Here is a 17,134-nt window from a genome sequence, read left to right as displayed (position 1 = left end):
CAAGTGTCGCATGTGTTACAGCACTGACCTGTGAAACGTCAGTACTGACGTATTCTATAAATCTGCAACACTTAATGTGTCAATGAAGGATCAGCCTTATTAATTACTATCTACATTTGGTAACAGATCTCTGAAACAAGGTTGTCTTGAAGTTAATCGTTTATAACTTGAATTTGTGTTGACCTATAGTTCTGTTTTAATATAGACAGGCTCAGGATTGAAATTCCCCAATAACATTTCAAAGTTGAGTACGAGTATAAAGTTTGAGATGTAAGAGCACTGAGAAAATAATTCGAGAAATAGGAATGCCAAACAGGAAAACGTTTAAAGAAAAAAAAAAACAATCTTAGTCCAAACAGTGCCTTGGTGGGACGCAACTCAAATCTTAAGACTGAAAGCAAGAGGAAAGGAGGAAGGGAGTTGTTTCCAGATAAATATCTGGTAATGGCTCATAATGACGCGTAATGACAGACGACAGCTTCCTACTAAACACAAGGAAAGAGGGGAACAAACATGCTGTGACGGAAGTCTTGATGATTGCGTCCACAATTTTGCAAGGCCTCGAGTAGGTGATGTATTTCAGAAAAGCACTTTGCCGCTGGCGCCCATTTCTACACCCACTGTCCAGAGAGAAGTCAGGAGTGCCTTTAGTGTCTAATCATAGAGAGTTTCATATTTAAAAGATACTTACTTTAAGACTTTATTTAAGGACCTTCACTTTTATAAAGTTTCCTCTGACGTCTAAGCTCCTGGATCAAGACTGAGGTAAGAAATGTTACACTTAAAATGTAAAAAAAGAGAAAAAAATTGACTTTTTTGGCTGTCTAAAATTACAAATATTAACAATTCATTTGGCTTTCTAGAATAAAAAGCTTTTATATCCTAATATTCAGGTCCACTCAATTAAAAAAGTAAAGAGTTACAGTTACAAATACTGGTAGAAAACCTGACGTGACAAACGCGTGTGTGAAAGGTTGTTTCGATTATCAGATTAAAACAATGTCCAATCTTTAAAAAAGTGTGTACTGAGCTAGTTTACATTTAATTCACTGAGCCTGCAGTGAATTGATCGATGCATATTATACTTTACAGCCACAAAATACACATCGGTCATCAGTTAAGGCTTTTTCATGAAATGTGTATAATATGTATGGCTATCATTATAAAATACAGATCCTATAAGCTTTGGACGTTTTCTTCTGGTTGCCTGCCTAAACAGGTTCAGTTATTTCAAGGAAAGCTCAAACACACTGATGGGAATTTGACACAGTATATAATTATACAAAGTTTATACCGACAGCTTGGGATGATTTATTTTAAACTTGAAGCTGCATAACTGATACCAGACATGAAAGCAAAGTGGGGGGTTTTCTAATCAAGACTATGTGTGATATCGTAGAAAGAAGAGAGAAGAAGCTACATGTAAAAAGCCCTCTTGGCCATCTACCAAGCAATAAAAACAGACCATGGCGTCCAAAATGGAAACCCTTGATCCTTCAACTTTATCAGATGTCACCTCTACTGTGAGATACGGGTCTAAATCGGAAACCGTGACCTTACCAGGAGGAGTTGTGTCAGTGGCGGGCGTCACTGTGGTTACTGGAGGCGTTGAACTGTCTTGTGGATCCTGCATGCTAGCTTTTGGATTTTGGGGAACTCTCATCGGCTTCAGCTGCCTGGCTGTGGGGCTGTGGGACCAGCTGAACTTCTATAAAGGGGGAACCTCTCATTTGCTGGGACTGGGGCTTGTGATACTGGCCCTCAGTTTTGTGGTGGTGGTGGGTGTGGCAACAATTCACCTCCTAACCAAGAGAAAAAGACAGATGACAAAAGAAGTGAGACAGCATGGGAAAGAAGTTCTTGTAGAGAGTGGTAGGGTAATAAAAAAAGTCACAGTATAAACAGTGTTTAATGACAGACATTAAGGAAAAAAGATCTCTGATCTTTTAGAAATAAATTATCACCATTCCAACCCAACTCTGTACCACTACTTATTAGGTATCTTTAATCTAAATAATGTAGAAATGCAGTTATTCAGTTTTGAGGCATTTTATTTCAACTTACAGTCATTAAAATTTTACACACTAATATTGTAGTTTTGTATTCTAATTGAGCCGTGTAGGCTGGCAAAGTTCTTCTTAATGATCAACATATGTTATTGCTTATGCTTATGACTTGTTGCTTTGTAAATCTAAAAAAAAAGCAGTGAAAATGAGTTTCGTCTTGAGCAGTGGTTCATGTCACATTAATAATAATAAGCCAATAATGTAACACTATTCGACTACATTATGCACATTGTGCTACTTACACTTAATTAAAATTATGAATATAAATGTTTAATCCCACTAATTATTTTCCTTGTAATGGGTTTTTTTTTTCACTCCTGCAGCTTGTAATGTGTGCACAGAGCATAAACAGAATGCAATAATTGGACTGGGTAAAATGTGAGAGAATCAAAAAAAGGAAGAGAGAGACAGGGTTTTATTACAACAGAATACAGGACATTGCTCATTTTAACCTAGTGGGTCCCATGCATGCAGATACCTTTTAGGTTTTGTATTTGCACCCAAACTTGATATTAAAAACTCAGCAGGACGACATCTTTATAGAAACACTGGTTAGTGAGGATAACCCAAAGCCTTTCACAATGTTGCTGGGATAACAGAGACCTTCCTGTCTACGTATCTTTTAGGATCAGATATGGGGATTATCCTGAGCTACATTATCCTTAGTATTTTGCCTTTTATGATTTTTTTTTTTAACTTTAAGCACCACAAATGTCATTTGAGGGTTTAGTTAAAGTTACTAGTAACCAGACAAATTTACAAATCACAGTGAGCATGATTCATAAAAGTGCAGACCAACAGAAGTAAGGTAGACTATAAAAAGCACTGGAGTTACTAATACACAGAAAAAAAGTTGTTAATTCTTTTTTGGGAGTCTCAGGAGTGTGTGTGACAATAAAATACTAAATATAATTTTAAATTGTATATTATTTTTCTAAGATTTGTGTTCACTGGGGTCCTTTATTTTGTATTTTTGGTCAGATCATATTTGATTTTATTGAGCTTTCCTGCTTGATTTGTAATTTTTTGTTGTAGGTTATGTTTAATGTTTTGGCTACTGTAACGAGAATAAATAAAGTACAAAATAAATGTTATATTTCAGACCTGTGCTTCTCATGTGATGTGCCCATATGTCTTTGCTGCTCACTGACCTGAAAAGGAAAAAAAAAGTGAAAGAGAAACTATATCACCAGTAAGACCCACAGAAGTTAGCTAGACAGGGACAGTTAAGCTAACTTAATAAAGTGCAAAACAAAGTTTAGAAAATTAATTTAATATCACAAATAACATTAAAAAATAAACAAAAGCAATGAAATACTTGATATCCAACAATGCAATTCAGGTTGTTTTTATCAATATTTTATTTAGTCAAAGAAAATGACCATATCGTGGGAATTTCATGGAACACAAAGTCACATAGTCATTTTGTTTTAGTCAACTCTAAAATTTGCAATTTGATGAATTATTCAACTAATTATTTTAATCCTGTAGAGCTAGCTAGGAGGCTAGCACAATTAAAAATGTTTGTATAGTAACACTCTGACTATCTTCTGACAAAAAGAGGGACAGGACTTCGGATATTAGGTTTCTGTGACTGTCTAACGTGAGAGTTTAAATGTATTGTTAATTTTTTGCTGAATTTACCTTGTAAAATATCATTTACCTGTTAAGGTTCATGGAGCAGGCATTTTAAAGTGAAGGTAGCTGCATGATGGACATCCTGCAGATAGGATTCATGATCATCCAGGTATAGTATAACACTTTACAAAAATAAAAAAAGGAAGGACAAAACTCCGAAAGGCTTTGTTTTTGTTTCCGTAGCTTATTTTCATTGACACTGAGGAAGTGTAATGTTCTTTTATGCTTGTAAAAGCAAATGTAAAAAAGTTGTGAGAAAACAAAAACAGCAAAACAAACAAACATAACAAAGCTCTAACCACATACAATGAACATGAAATGTACTGAGGGACCAATACTGCCCAAAATACTGACTTAACTGATTTACCTTCATTTTCCCTTTAGTTTTGTTACACAAGAACAATGTTTAAAGTTACATTTAATAAAATCGAGTCCAATTAACTGTACCCGATTGATATACATTCAGGTTAAGCACATTTTCCTTAAATATTAAGTATTTGAATTATTATTCTTTTTTTGTCTTTTTTTTTTTTAGAATATCGCCATCTAGTGGAAGGAAAACTAACTGTACTTTATCCTAAGACAATTCTAGCTTTTGCAAGTTTGCAGTAGTTTTACTTTAGTTTCGTCGGTGTAATATTAAACACGTTTGCATGATTGTTTTTCCCCATCTCACTAGGAAAGAGATCCCTGCACAAATATCCCTTAAAGACACTTCATCTCTTTCGACTTTTTAATTTGACATCACATCTGTAATGTTTTTATTTTAATGATTCGCTCACAAACATTGCGGTAAACTGTTCCAACCACTTGTGGCAACATGGGAAAAGAGATTGAGCTGTTCTCAGGAATGTAAGGTATTTCGACAGGTTTCGGATTCGAACGTGCTTTCCTCAGATCACCTGACAGTCCGCTGCAAACTCCTTGGTCACGTGTCGTCGCTCAAGTTTCAGGAAACCGTTTTTTTTCCTCCTCTCGAAAACAAAACTAACAATGTCCCGCCCATTTAACCGTCCATTGGTTAGAGCAAACAGTTACAGCGCTCGCATTGGTCAATCTGAGGACATGTCTGCGCACGTCAAATTCGAGCAACACCCCCTTCTTTAAACTCGTTTATGTGTAATTGATATCGTCCCGAAGAAAAAGACGGCTGGAGTTTCCTTATTTTGGGGCAGTAAAATGAAAGTTGTGAGGAAGTCAGGCGCTAAGGTAAGTTTGTAAAACGGCAGCCGAACAACTGAAGAAACACGGCTTTATTTTTGGCTAGATTTCAACTTTGTGAACCTACTGCTAACGAACTCTCAAGGTGTCCACTGTCAGGCTTCTTACTTATTTATACAGTATGCCGATTCGAGTCTGTTAGGTCTAGTAATGCTTACCGAGAGTATTAATAATTAGAGTAAGGAGTCGAATAATAAAACCTATCGCTGTCATAGTCTGTCATGTTTGCTTAGTTGGTGCTATTTGTGGAGCTTTTAAAAACACACACACAGGAGGTCACTTGGTCTGCATGCTATGGTATTATCCTCATTAGATCCATATAAATAATTAACAGAAAGCCTCACCGTACTGAGGTGAAATGTCAGCAGTTTGAAGCACACAACTCGACTTTAAAGTCAAATATGAAGTATGTGATTCTTCGCTCTATTTGCTAGTTCACAGAACATAGTTGTGTCTTGTGCTATAGCCTGGAAAACCAAGGAAACGGACAACATCACATTAGGTATCTATAGTTTAGTTGTGATTTATAAGGGTTTTTTTTTTAATTATTATTGATCCCAAGGTTGAACTACTGGGGAAACTATTATAGATTAAGATCAATTTATTTGGTGTGAAAGCAGACGTTTTAGCTGAGTAAAAGTGCAAAACAAAGCGTTTAAAAATAGAAAATACACCAAAACCAGGAAATAGCTTCCTTTTCTTATTTCTTTTAATATTTAATTGATCAAAACCTAATAGCCTGCTTCATGGTCTCAAAAAAGTTCAAAGAATCATACCGGAATACAAGAAAACCAAATGATTGTGTTGTGTCACTTCCAAGGTTATAGTAATGCTGAAAAGGGAAAATGGCCAAAACAGCTGACAGTGCACTTCCAGTTAAATCATCTCTAAAGAAAGTGACATGACCTTTTCCTTCCTTTTTTCTGCAGGATGGACTCTAAAACACCTCCAGACATCAGATAAACCTCTATAGAAAGTGAAGTCTTCGAGGATGCTGCTGTATGAATGAACATGTGGAGAATGGGAGGTGCTAGTGTTGGGAGAAAGGTTAAGAACCTAGACAAACGAGTTGTTAGTGAGAAACTGTAACACACCATCGACTCACAGATCTGTTTGCTTTTGGTTTTGAGCTTTTGGCAACTGTGTTGCAGCAGAGGTAGCGAAAAAAAAGAAAAAAATCTTTGGCTGATGGAGTACAGTGAGAGAGTGCTTTGTGGGACCGGGGAGGTGGAGCCGGACCCAAACATTGTGAGTGAAGAGGCAGGAAAGCTGTATTCAGAATTACAGGTAAGAATGAGAACAATATGTTATGTTGATCTGGGTGGAAATATTATTTACATGTGGTCACAGATACCTGTTTTCTCTCTCTGCTGCTTTACTCTATCACAGACTGTTATTGAGATCCATGGTGAAAGCGTGGTGGAGTCTCTGGTACCCATATTTGTGTGGGTACTGGAGGGCCTGGCCAGCTGCAAAGCACAGCTGAGAGACAGGGAGGAAGAGGCTGAGAGGGAGAAAGCTGAACGAGAAGAGCTGCTCGAGCGATATCATGCAGAGAAAACACTGAGGAAAGAAAGTCAAGAGGTGAGTCATGATACTGTGAAGGTGTGCTATTGCAGGTTTTATTGTAAAAGCAGGCATTTCACTGTTCAAGTCTTTTTCTTTTCTTAAGAGGTATCTTGAGTTGGATGACCAAATTGAACAGGAGAGGAGAGCCATGAGGGGCAGGGAAAAGGAGCGAGAACGGCGAGAGAGAGATCTAGAGAAGAAAGCAAGACAACAAGCTGATCAGTGTGCGTATTTGAATATTTACCAGCAACAGTAATGTCACTGGTATTGTTTTGACCCTGTACGTCGGTCTCTGTTGATAAAATATGTTTCTGGAAACCTCTACTGCAGTAGAAGCTACTGCAAAGGCAATTTGAGGATTTTTAGCTGGTGTTCATATGTCTGTGGACAGATACTGTCAACATGACAGCAGCACAACTGTACAGGCGTATTGAGATCAAAATAAAGTCTTAGATTCATGCAGTAACAATGCAGTAATGACTACTCGGGGGTTATAATTTTAACATGTTAATCGGGTTTGTGGGGCTCTCATGCACAGTTTTCTCCAGGACGTTTAGTTGTTTGGTTTCATTTCTGTTTTTTCTTTTGAGTTTATCCTGTCTTTGCTGTGTACAAAGAGTCACGCACAATGAGGTTGGCAGCAGATTGTGTGGGTTTGCCATCCAGGGGTGACATGGTGGTGCAGCCTGCAAGTTCTTCCTGTGACTCTGTGGATTCTCTCCAGGTGTTCTGGGTTCCTCCCACAGTCCAAAGATACGCATGTTAGCTTAAATGCTGATTTGAAATTGCCCGTAGGTGTTTGAATAGTTGTTTGTCTCTATATGTGACCCCTGTGACAGACTGGTGACTTATACAGGGTTTATCTTGCCTCTCACCCCATGACAGAAGGAATAGGCTGCACCCCCTCCCCCTTATGACTCTGAATTGGATAAACTAAAGAAGGTGGATTGATGGACATTTGAATATGGTTTGCACAATGGAATAGGCTTGTATTCAGGATTTGGGAGGTTTAAAGGCCACATCAGTCCCTTCTTTCTGTGTTTCTCTAGCCATTTCGAGACAATTTCTTTAGTAGAGGACATTGCCCTGAAATAAATCACATTACACAAAAATAAATGTGAAGGTGCAAAGTTTTCCCACAGAGCACAATTTTCACTTCAAATGTCAGTGGTTTAAAAGTTGTGGCTTACTGGTGTGTATCAGGAATAAATGCCAAAGAGCAACTCAAGTCTAGTTTTAGGTGTCTAGACTGTATTCTGTTCTTACATGCCTTCTGTTTTCTTGCAGTGGTGGCCTTGGAGGAACAGAAGGCAAATCTCAGTAGAGAACTGAGCGCACTGAGAAATACCCACAACAAGGTCAGATATTTTTGGTTAACCTCCATGCGTATGCTCAGTAACCACTGTCTTATTCTTAAGTCGTCAGGTTTCTTACATGTAGCTGATGTTCTTTTCTTTTCTTTTTTTTTAGTTGGCCCTGACATATCGGGAACTTTTGGAAAAGAGGAAGGAGTCTGAAAGAGATTCTCCTTTAAGGTTCTTTTCAACATTATGCTAAAACACATTTGCTATTCTGCATAAAGTATCACACAGGAAGACTTTAAGTAGCAGCAGCCTTATTGTGAATCGTGTTGTAGCCATGCGCAAAATGAAAAACTCTCAGCCTGTTGTAATATTAAACTAAATGTTGAATGCTTCTGGCATTTCTGACAGCAGGTTGGTGGTATTTCTTTGTTTGAAAGGGATATCAAGTACAGTGTATACCACATGTGACTGAAAATGAAAACCTGAAGCTACTTTGTAGCGTTAACTTCAGCTTTTTAGTTGCATTTGGCAAGATACTCGCAAATTCTCTACCTTTATTGTTGTTAAATGCAATATTTGTGGAAAGTGATTAGTAAAAGATTATTAACTAGAAATTTTTTTTTTTTTAAAGTCACAGGATATATTTTAGAAACACCGTTGCAAGAACATGGTGAAAAATAAGAGGATTTAAAAAAGCATAAACTGAGTTGTTGCGTTTAGGAATCATGTGCGTTCCAGGAATGCTGACTTTCCGTCACATCAGGTCTTGCCAGAACCCAGTGTTACTGAAAAGGTAAATGGCTTTGCACCTAAAATGACCATCTTCCAAATTTCTAATTCGAGATTTTGCCAAAGATGTAGCTTACGTGTTCTGTTTTGTTTTGTTTTTTTTCTTTTACAGATGATTAAAAGACCACATTCAAAGTCTGGTCCCCCCTGTTTGGAAGATCTCATGGCCAAGAAAGAAAAACAGGTCGATAGAGCTGCAAAGCCTTCCACAAATCAGTTTGTCATTGACATCATAAACTCCACTCCTGAGTTGGCACATTTTAATGGCTGTGTAAATGCAAGGTACTAACCTGAAAGCATTAACTGATTTATTTCAGCTTTATATTTATTAACTAAGCCAACATTTACTTGAATTCATCTGCACGCACACATATTGTATCAACCACCTCCAAATTTTTCAGCACCCCAGTTAAACCTGACACTGAAGAACCTTTAAAAGGTGAGCTGGAGACCAGCTTCAAGGACGAGATGAATGAGTTGGGGCAGAGCAATGTAGAAGAAGAAAAAGGAGAAGAGGCGGACAAAAAGGATGAGGGAGAGGAGGTAGAGGACGAGGATAGTATAGAGTGGGAGCTCCGCAACACTGACTCTGTATTCTCTGAACTGTCTGAGCTGAGCCGCGATTATGTGGAGAGTGTAGACCGAGGGGCCAGTGTCAGAGGTAAATGCAAGTTTGTTTTTTTTGTTAAGATCTGCATTCCTGAGTTGCTTTTTTGAGTTTTAAAGAAATAAATGTCACAAACATAGAATCTTTGCTGCTTCTTTGAAACACAAAGTGATCCGAGGCAAAAGAAGTGACAGAAAGTTGGTATCCAAAAATAATCAGGCTCTGTTGGGAGACTATTTATACTCTACTTATATTAAGTTCAAGTATGTGTTTTACAAAGTTTTACTTCCCCTTTTCCTATTCTACAAAATCTCATGTCCTGATTTCTTCTTAAACATGAATGCAGGTTAAATAGTCCTTAATACAGGTTAGAAATGTATTAATTTCAGTACTTGTCTGTTTGCATGTGCATTCACGCAGTTTAATTTTTTGTGTGTGTTTTTAGGCAGCGTAGACCAGTCTGAGGAGATTCTTTCTCAGTATGAGGAACTGAAAGTCACCCAGTGAGTCCTCAGTTTATTTTCTATGACTAGTCTATTGTGATTTGTTGAGGACATGGGGAGTTTCCAAACACTTGGATTTCTTACTTCGCCAAATACCAACAGAAAGCTTTGTATTATCTAATATGATTAACCACTGTTTTTCTTTTCCACCATAATTCTGTTTTATATCTGATGCTATACTTCCTTTTTCTCAGTGAATTGGTTGAAACTGCTCGTAAGACTTTGATATCTCGGGTAGTGGAGCTGACAGATGAGCGGTCAGCTCTTAAACTGGAAGTGGAAACTCTTCGGGAAACACTCTCCCGATTGGAGGGGCGGGTGAAGGAGAAGGAGGAGGAAACTAAGAGGTGAAGAGGATCATTCAGCTGTTCAATAAATAACCTGTTCATTGTTGTTATTACATACACGTTCTGACAATAATCTCGCCCTTTATTTTACAGACTTCGGAAAGAACTGGAAACTTGTCAGTCTGAGGATTCTGATGTAAGCTGTGATGTACTATCTGTAGGTGTAGTCTTCACTGCCTTTCTAGCTGCTCATAGATGGTTTGATGGATTAATTTATTTTCCCCTTCAGGTGTCTCAGCCAGCATCCATGCGTAACTTTTCCCGTTCTGAAATGGCTCGTGTGGTCATGGAGAAGAACCAGTATAAGCAGCGTCTGTTTGAACTGCAGGAGGCGGTTAGACGCAGTCAGACACTCAGGTAACTTTTGTGCCCTTCTTGAAGATTTAAAAAATTGTTACATTTGAGAATCTGTTGTGTGATTACAACAACTCGTGTAACATCAGTGGCTCAAATCTTTGCCTCCAACCTCATCTATTACTTTTTCTTTAGAGCAACAAAGGAGGAGAGATTTTCAGAAGAAAGAAGGTCAAGTGTTTGGAGAAAGTAAGTAAATCTGTCTTTGAAAATAATTTACGACTTGTTACACACCCATCCTCCTGTACCTTAAGATGATGTTGAAGCTCTTATAACCCAAACAGAGGTGGGTGGTGCAAGCCGCATGATCTGATATCTGAGCTGACATCTTCATAACAGTGTTAGTCCAGGATCATCATTGCAGCTGTGCAGTCACATTGGCTGAGCATTCAGCTAGCAGTTGCCAAGAAGTGCAGAAAACAACACGAGATGAGAACCATTACATAAAAGTGAAAAGGCGTCAGTTAAAATGCAGGAGAGGGACAAATGTTTTGGTGTTGTGGTGTTACTAAATGCACCTGGCATTAGGTGGGCTGAAATTAAGAAGTGTATATTTGTTCATGGTTAAAATACTTAGAATTGTTCATTTTTTCTTCAATTAAAGATTCAACCGCTTCTTTGGCCGGTCCAAGGAACCATTAGTTTCACCTCCTGCTTCCATATCAGCTCTGCGACCTTCCCCATCACTCACTCGCACTGCTCTGGGCTCTCCACAACCACCAACCATCAGTCGAACTCAGGCTGAGTAAGCATCTGTCTCTTAATAAGTTACTCCTGCTTATGTGTTTTTCAGCAGTTGTGTGCAAAGATTTAGACAAAATGCAAGTGAGAAAAATAGAGATTGGATCTGAGTGAGGTCTTCTCTGAACTACAGAGTCTGGCCTAGCTGATTACCTCATTGTCAATAAATATTTTTCATTCACGGTTGGGGTTCAGCTACTTGCTAATGCAAGTGAAATAAGAATCAGACATGAAAAATTATCCGTTCCCTTTATATCTGTGGGAAATTCATAAGCACGCTTCACAAGACAGCCTAAGAATATCTCAGAATTTTAAGCGATAAGCTGGAAACATTGGATGAAAATCATAAATAGACACTTTCTATTTATATACAACAAGTGTTTGCCTCGGCCACAGGAGAGGTCACTAAGTACTGAAACAGGAGTGTCCAAACTCTTGCACCGGCCTCGGGTACTTCTTTCCACTTTCCAAATTATTAAGTAAATGAAATGCAAGATACTAACAGTGAAGGCTCTTTGTCCTACCGTGGCTCTATGTATTTCACTTAAAAAAATAAAACATATTTAATGTGAAGCTGATAAATGCCAGAATCATTTTGTCTAGGTCTGCTTCTCCTGCTGCTCTTTCACCACGTGTCAGGAAGAGGGAAATCTACAGAGAAATTCGCTCCCAGATTTGGGGAACTCTGGGAAAGCGGCAGTTACATGGCTGGAGCCTGCCACTAGCAAACACACAGGTAGTAGAACCACATTTCTATATACAAATAAATAGTGACGTGCTATAGAGAATAAATAGGAAACAGTGGAATAAAAAGCTTCCTGTTGCTGTTATTGAGTCTATATAGTTAAAATACTAAAACAATGAAAATAGTAACTATACCAATAAAAAAAATAAAATAAAATAATGTCTGGCTTTCATTCAAGACTTTTTTTTGCACAATATGGATATTTACTGTGCAGATCACTATACAAGCAATACTCCGGTAAAAATATTGTTAATTACTGTAGGACTCCAGTGAACCAGTACCAGAGCCTAAAGACGTGCCTGTTCTAATGCAGCTCAGACTGCTGGATCACAAAGAATCGACTGCCAAGGTAAATGTCACTCAAAGGAGGCTTATTTTCTGTGCAGAAGTCTTGAACTACCCCACTGGATGTCACTCAGTGGTTTCGGGGACCTTTTTTTTTAAAAAAATGGATGGAAATATGAACCCAGAAAAGTACCACAAGATTTTGATCCACCATGTCATACGATCTGGAAAGTGTCTAATTGGCAATACCTTCATTTTTCAACATGACCATGGTCCCAAACATACACATTGGCCTCACCAGAGCCCGGGCCACAACATTATTGAAGGGGTGCATGGGATCATCTTGACAGAGAACAGAAGAAAAGGCAGCTGTCATCTAAAGAAGAGCCTTGAAGGTCCTTCAATATGCCTGGAGAACTATTCCTGAAGACTACTACCCAGTTTCCTTGCAAAATGTAAAGAAATTAAGGGTGGCTCAAAACTTTTGCACAGCACTGTTTAATGCACAAGATGTTTTTTGTTTTTAACCATGAATTCAAAGCTACTTCTGTTCCCTTCAGCTTAAGTGTGCAGTCGCAGTCCCATCTGAGATCTCTGGCGAAGCCACAGTAAGTTTGTCATAATCCTAGTTAAGAAGCAGCTACAGTCATCCTCTAATTATGATCACCCAACCATGACTAACACTTGTCGAGGCACAAATTGGTTCATGCCATTCATCTTTTCAAACTTCATATCCACCCCTTTTCTGCCAGTGTTCTGTGTGGGTAGTTTCTGGCCCTGCCTCCTGCAGTGATATTACAGTGATTGATCCAGCACGCTCCAACACAGTTCTGGATCAGTTCAGCCTCCCTCCCACAGCTCCTGCCCTCTGCATCTGTGCTGTGCCTCCCATAGGTCAGTGCTGGTACAATGGGCTGCAGCAGCTGCCCACAGATGACTTGTCGAGTGTATTCTGTACTTCTATTATCCCCTGTTACCGTGCTGTTTTACTGGAAACGCTTGGAAATCAACATTGCTTACTTAGCTCTGACAGGGCCTGTCTGTCTTGTTATTTAAGGTAACACTGCAGGAACTGTGTGGATTGGAACTCAGGAAGGAAGGTAGTGCCAGCTGAATAAGCAGTTTACGACAGTAAATATCATCTAAACAATTAAAAGACTTTTTTGTCTGTTAGTTTATCACAGACTGCCTCTTCTTCCCTTGGCTCCTTTCTCCCATTGTCCTTCTCTCACAGTATACTGGTGCATTTGGCCTCTGCTGGCAGAAGCCTCTGTCTGCGGTCTGTATCCCTCTCTGAGAGTGTTCATTCTCTCACGTGAGTTCTGTCCATTTGCATTTGGATGTTGTAACACGAGATGAGTTACCTTGAAGTCTCTAAGCAGAATTGAAAACGATCTACTTTGTGTTGACTCGCTCTCACAGGTATTCACAGGGTCAGGTCATTGCTGGTTTAGGTGATGGGACTTTGGCTTTTTTCTCACACAGTACAGGTAATGGATTTGTTTCAAACTTACATCCAGCTGTCTCGGCTAATTAATTTCTTCATTTTGTTTGATTTGCATAAGTGAGTGAAATGAATAATGATGCAATGAGTCATGTGATTAATAGATGGCTGGAATCTGCAGTCACACTCTTTGATGCCTCTTGGATCAAATCCTGTGCAGCCCATTCGTTGTTGCCTTGCAAAAGGCGGCCGCTTGTGGGTGGGATACTGGAACAAAATCTACGTGGTAGACACTGAAAGCAAGAAGGTGGAGGTAAGAAACAGAGGAAATGATACCTATTATTGTTTATTGTGTCTCATTCTTACCATATCTTTAACTCACTCTCTTTATTCCTTATCCTACTTTATAGCAAACATTCTCAGTCTCTGAGCGCAGTGAACAGCAGGTTCGCTTTCTGTGCGCTGGTGGAAGTGGGGTTTGGACTTCCTGCCGACTGGACCCAATCCTCAGGCTGTTTGACTGGTCCACAGGACGGCCACTACAGGAAGTTGACTTTGCAGCTTTGGTCACTAAAACATTAGGTAGTCGAACCGTTTTTGTTTGTTGTTTTTTTTGTTTTTCTTACAATACATATACCTGTATGTATGACTTAAGTGTTGTTACTGAGCAGCTACTAGAGCAAAAAAATCATTTGATGGACTACAGTAATGGGAACATTTATTACTATCATTTCTTATTTGGTAACTGGGAAAAAAAAGTAATACATCTCTTTAAATTTTGCTTCCAAAGAGCCAGACTTTGTTGTACTTTTTTAATCAGTCTTGAGCAATAGTTTTTCTGAAGGCTTTCTGAAGATATTTCTCTTTTGACATTGGCTATTTGAAAGGCTAAATGTGCCAAATTACACATAAACTGAACCGAAAGTCAGTGGCAACAGGTCCTATGTAGTAATGAACTCTCTTAGAAGCTTTCTTGTAATTTGTCGCCATATAAGGTGGTCACACCAAATATTGACTTTGAAGCTTGTACACTTTTTTGCCTTATGTACAATATTTCCATGTATGTACGTTTCAATAGATTGATGCCCCTTTTCCCCATTTTCTGAAGAAAATATAAAGCAATAAGGGATGCAGAGTACTGTGTGTATATTTTATTCATTATTTTTGTTTTACATACATTTTGTTTTGTAACCGACCACTTTAACTTTAATCTCACAGCTTTGCTAACCAGTTTTCTCTCTCTCTCCACAGGCCAGCCCTTCCTGACACTCTCACCTCTCCAGATCTCCTCTCTCACTGTTATCTGTGGCCGTTTGTGGGTGGGCACAGGAGGTGGTGCCATTTTCTCCATCCCTTTGTCCATAAGTATGTTTAGCTTAATAATGCCTGGAACTTAAAGTTATTTGGCCATAAATGGTCTCTATGTACTATTAACCATATTACGAACTCTCTGCAGCTTCAGAGGATGTTTCCATCCCTTATTGCTCCACTGCATCTGCCCAGCTGTGTTACCATGGACATAGACAAGTTGTCAGATTCATCATTGCTGCACCCGGTAAGAGTTAGATAGGCATTACATGTAACTTCTTAACAATTAAGTGAGACGCTTCAGATTGCACATGCATGTTATTTTTTGTGTTTGAGTGACCACAAAAAAATGTTTGTGCCTGTCAGGTTGTTTGATCACCAATCCTGGCAGCAGCCATGTCACTACTGCTCAGCTTATCCTCAGTGGAGGAGAGGGCTACATCAACTTTCGAATTGGTAAGCTGAAGAATAATAAAACTGTACTTAAGTCTGTCTCATCCATTGCATCATTTGTGCACTACTTGGTCTATTTAAAGGCTGACAAAGTCCTCTTTGTTTCCAGGAGATGATGCAAGCGATGACTCGGAAGAGGTGTCCCAAGCCACGCCACAGCGATCTGAACGTAGTCACATGATCATCTGGCAGACTCCCACACCACCTGTGCCTAACCCTGCACTCTGAGCTTTTTCATCTCACACGTCCTTTCCCTCAGCGCAGTGCTGGTACCCAATCTAGAAGCAACACCAACTAAATATATTTCTGTACCTGAAGTTTGAACCACTGATGTCAGCAGCTGTGTGAGAGTGTGAGAGGGACTAATGCAAGAAATTCTTCTGACTCAGTTTATCCCAACTTATCCCAGGTTTAAACCTGCTGGAATTCTGGCAGCTCTCTTGTTCCCTCAGCACCAGCACTGCATTGATGGAAAGGAGGTAACTGTTCCATGCTTCTCACCTATGATGAAGATGGAGCAGACTCAACAAAGCATTGAAACGGGTCTTTCGTGGAACTGAATGAACCAACATCTTAGTGTGGTAGCAATAAAATACCATTTAAAGATATGAATCATACTTGTTTACCTCATTTATTTATTTATATATATATATATATATATATATATATATATATATATATATATATATATATATATATATATATATATATATATATATATATATATATATATATATATATATATATATATATATATATATATTTTTTAGTGAAACCTTCCCGTGTGCCTTCATCTCATTTTATATCACTGCTGTATAACTGGTCAGTAATTCAGCTCCCTGGTGGTTAATAGATCAATACCTTTGCCCTAAAAATCAATGCAGTATTGCTGACTGTCAACTGAATTATACATTTTTCCTTTGCTTGGTGGGGAAAAAAATGTAGAGAGGAGTCGTGCATGCATCAAAAACATATAAGCTGGTGATGTGGCTTCTCTCGTAGCTGCTGTGTACATACTTTGTTGTTAATTGTGAACTGGAGACAGATTTTTGGTCTCGCACCATAAACACAATCAGACATTTTATTGTCTTATTAAAGCTCCATCTTTTGTGATGTATATTTTTTGGGTATTCCTGCCATGAGTGTTAACTCAATTTCTACCTGTTCACAGTGCTTGAGGTGTCTGTATTGAAAATATATCCGATATCCCCTCGCTTAAAGGAACAACTTCAGAAGCTGTTGTTAAAAATGTTTTATTTTCTCAATTGGCTGTTTGCTTGACGTCTTCCTTTGGATGTTATGCAATTCTTTTAATTTCAGTTATGTTTGGATTTCTGTTCTTGTTTTCCTTGTAAAATAAGGGAGATAAAATCTTTCAAATGTCCTTTGCAGTATTTATATGCAGTTTGTGCACACATGTTGATGTCGTAGCGGCTCTGTATCCTTCTTTGAAATTATGTTTTGACTCAACCTTGTGCAAATATGATTAACAGCTGAAGGCATTTTAATAACAATAATGTACAATCCTTAGCTTTGAGTGATTCTGCTGCCATAATCTGGTCCAGCAATATGACACAAGTAAATGAATGAATAATTTTCAATTAGCACTGTGAGACAATGTTGCAGATTCATGTCTTCAACCTCTATAAATTATTCCTTTTATATATTAGGTAAAGATGAAACAAACATAGTTTTCCTTATAGAAAATAGCACAACAGATCGTTTTTAAGTAAATGAGGTGGTGTCAGCAAAGGAAGTAT

General features: G+C 38.5%; 2 protein-coding genes across 4 annotated transcripts; both read left to right on the top strand.

The window, feature by feature from the left end:
* Positions 1–406: 406 nt before the first annotated feature.
* Positions 407–3,160, top strand: LOC112435602 (uncharacterized). The gene is made up of 2 exons (XM_076890052.1): positions 407–765; positions 1,400–3,160. The coding sequence occupies exon 2, from the start codon at positions 1,467–1,469 to the stop codon at positions 1,899–1,901; it is 435 nt and encodes a 144-aa protein (XP_076746167.1). The 5' UTR covers positions 407–765; positions 1,400–1,466; the 3' UTR covers positions 1,902–3,160.
* A 1,550-nt stretch (positions 3,161–4,710) lies between these two features.
* Positions 4,711–15,986, top strand: si:dkey-17m8.1 (C-Jun-amino-terminal kinase-interacting protein 4). 3 transcript variants are annotated; one of them, XM_076890049.1, is made up of 29 exons: positions 4,711–4,913; positions 5,855–5,972; positions 6,080–6,212; positions 6,315–6,509; positions 6,598–6,718; positions 7,782–7,852; positions 7,965–8,029; positions 8,519–8,591; positions 8,700–8,869; positions 8,989–9,248; positions 9,640–9,697; positions 9,892–10,044; positions 10,138–10,180; positions 10,274–10,401; positions 10,534–10,587; positions 11,003–11,143; positions 11,743–11,875; positions 12,147–12,233; positions 12,730–12,777; positions 12,922–13,063; positions 13,227–13,269; positions 13,404–13,484; positions 13,592–13,659; positions 13,778–13,926; positions 14,024–14,195; positions 14,865–14,978; positions 15,070–15,168; positions 15,288–15,377; positions 15,484–15,986. In XM_076890049.1, exons 3-29 carry the CDS (start codon positions 6,114–6,116, stop codon positions 15,600–15,602), a joined length of 2,976 nt encoding a protein of 991 aa, XP_076746164.1. In that variant the 5' UTR covers positions 4,711–4,913; positions 5,855–5,972; positions 6,080–6,113; the 3' UTR covers positions 15,603–15,986. The 3 variants fall into 3 exon arrangements, with proteins under 3 accessions (XP_076746164.1, XP_012774562.3, XP_024659954.2); XM_012919108.4 differs by having other exon boundaries at positions 6,077–6,212; XM_024804186.2 differs by having other exon boundaries at positions 4,712–4,913; positions 5,855–6,212.
* The last annotated feature ends 1,148 nt before the right edge of the window (positions 15,987–17,134 follow it).

This window comes from Maylandia zebra, linkage group LG11, assembly GCF_041146795.1.
Source record: "Maylandia zebra isolate NMK-2024a linkage group LG11, Mzebra_GT3a, whole genome shotgun sequence".
NCBI lineage: Eukaryota > Metazoa > Chordata > Actinopteri > Cichliformes > Cichlidae > Maylandia > Maylandia zebra.
Note: the sequence above shows the minus strand (reverse complement) of the source record. Positions and strands in the feature narration are given on the sequence as shown.

Bases quoted from the DNA above. Each gene is read 5' to 3' on its own strand.
- LOC112435602 (XM_076890052.1), top strand. From the start codon at position 1,467: ATGGCGTCCAAAATGGAAACCCTTGATCCTTCAACTTTATCAGATGTC.
- si:dkey-17m8.1 (XM_076890049.1), top strand. From the start codon at position 6,114: ATGGAGTACAGTGAGAGAGTGCTTTGTGGGACCGGGGAGGTGGAGCCG. The intron at 9,698-9,891 runs GTGAGTCCTCAG...CCTTTTTCTCAG, and splicing joins GAGGAACTGAAAGTCACCCA to TGAATTGGTTGAAACTGCTC. The intron at 10,402-10,533 runs GTAACTTTTGTG...CTTTTTCTTTAG, and splicing joins AGACGCAGTCAGACACTCAG to AGCAACAAAGGAGGAGAGAT.